The 981-nt window shown below is 46.6% G+C and overlaps 2 protein-coding genes across 2 annotated transcripts; both read right to left on the bottom strand.

The window, feature by feature from the left end:
• Nucleotides 1-497: 497 nt before the first annotated feature.
• PIGY (phosphatidylinositol glycan anchor biosynthesis, class Y) lies at nt 498-728 on the bottom strand. Its single transcript, XM_009871235.1, has one exon. It carries the CDS (start codon nt 726-728, stop codon nt 498-500), a length of 231 nt encoding a protein of 76 aa, XP_009869537.1.
• A 33-nt stretch (nt 729-761) lies between these two features.
• Nucleotides 762-906, bottom strand: PYURF (PIGY upstream reading frame; the record flags this gene model as incomplete). Its single annotated transcript, XM_009871236.1, has 1 exon — nt 762-906. A coding segment is annotated over one exon (145 nt), but the record flags the coding sequence as incomplete, so codon positions are not given.
• Between the last annotated feature and the right edge of the window lie 75 nt (nt 907-981).

The raw sequence follows: 981 nt of genomic DNA, 5'->3' as shown, positions 1-981 counted from the left end.
ATCTTTGTTTAACTCTAGTTTTGTTACTACCTATCAGCCCAGTTAAAAGTTCTGACAGTGAGACAAGTAAGTTTCAATACACACATATATCAGTTCAAAACAAAACCAAAAGTCATAATTCATTCAAAGAGATTTATATTGCTGCATGTTGTCACTGCTTATTATTTAGTATCAGTTATTTCAGTCAGGAAACAGTTCTCATTTGTACAAACAACCACCATGCAGAAGTTTTTCATTAGTGCCACTACAAACACAAAACACTCCTGAAGGGTTATAGTAGAAGGAAATAGTGCTTCTTGTTCCTCTTCTTTATCTGCCTTAGTGGTAATTAAGTAAAAAGGCTGCTAAAGAGAACTTCAAACAGTCCCAGACACTACTAGGAAAATGATGATGGTTATTAGTGCCAGAAGGGAACTCTCTCATCAACTGCAACACCTGATGACATTAAATAAACACCGTTCCTTTAGTGAAGCCCAAGGGTTAGCAAATGCACTGCACTAGTTGTGCCTGAAAAGCTTAATCCCCATCCAGGTCCACAGGTGAAAGAACACATAAACTGGTATCGTAACGGGAAGGAGGAGGCTGTAGAAACACAAGCTGTTGGTGCTGGTGCAGCCCTGTGGGAAGGTTTCGTCTACAGTGGCCGAGTAAAACAAACCTGCCAGGGACAAGAGGGGGACAAGCACAGTCAGCGTGGGCAGGGAGGGGAGTAGCCCTCCTCCCGCCATCCGTCCCCGTTCACGGCTGCGGCTGGCGGGTCCTCAGGGCTGCTCCGAGCCCTCGGGAGCCGGAGGCTTCTTCTGAGTCATCCTGGCAGCCTCCGGGATCATGTTGGGGATGCCGTCGATGACGGGGTAGGCGATGCCCAGCTCCTCGTTAACGAGCTCGTTGGTAGCCTCGTCGTATCTGGTGTAAGGAGGTATTAAAAAAAAAAACAAACCCAAATCAAAAGCGGGAGTGAGTGACCCTGCAGAAGCAGGC

The sequence above is a fragment of the Apaloderma vittatum genome, unplaced genomic scaffold (genome assembly GCF_000703405.1).
Source record: "Apaloderma vittatum isolate BGI_N311 unplaced genomic scaffold, ASM70340v1 scaffold5876, whole genome shotgun sequence".
NCBI classification, from domain to species: domain Eukaryota; kingdom Metazoa; phylum Chordata; class Aves; order Trogoniformes; family Trogonidae; genus Apaloderma; species Apaloderma vittatum.
The sequence above is the reverse complement of the archived record's forward strand: the minus strand, read 5'-3'. Positions and strand labels throughout refer to the sequence as shown.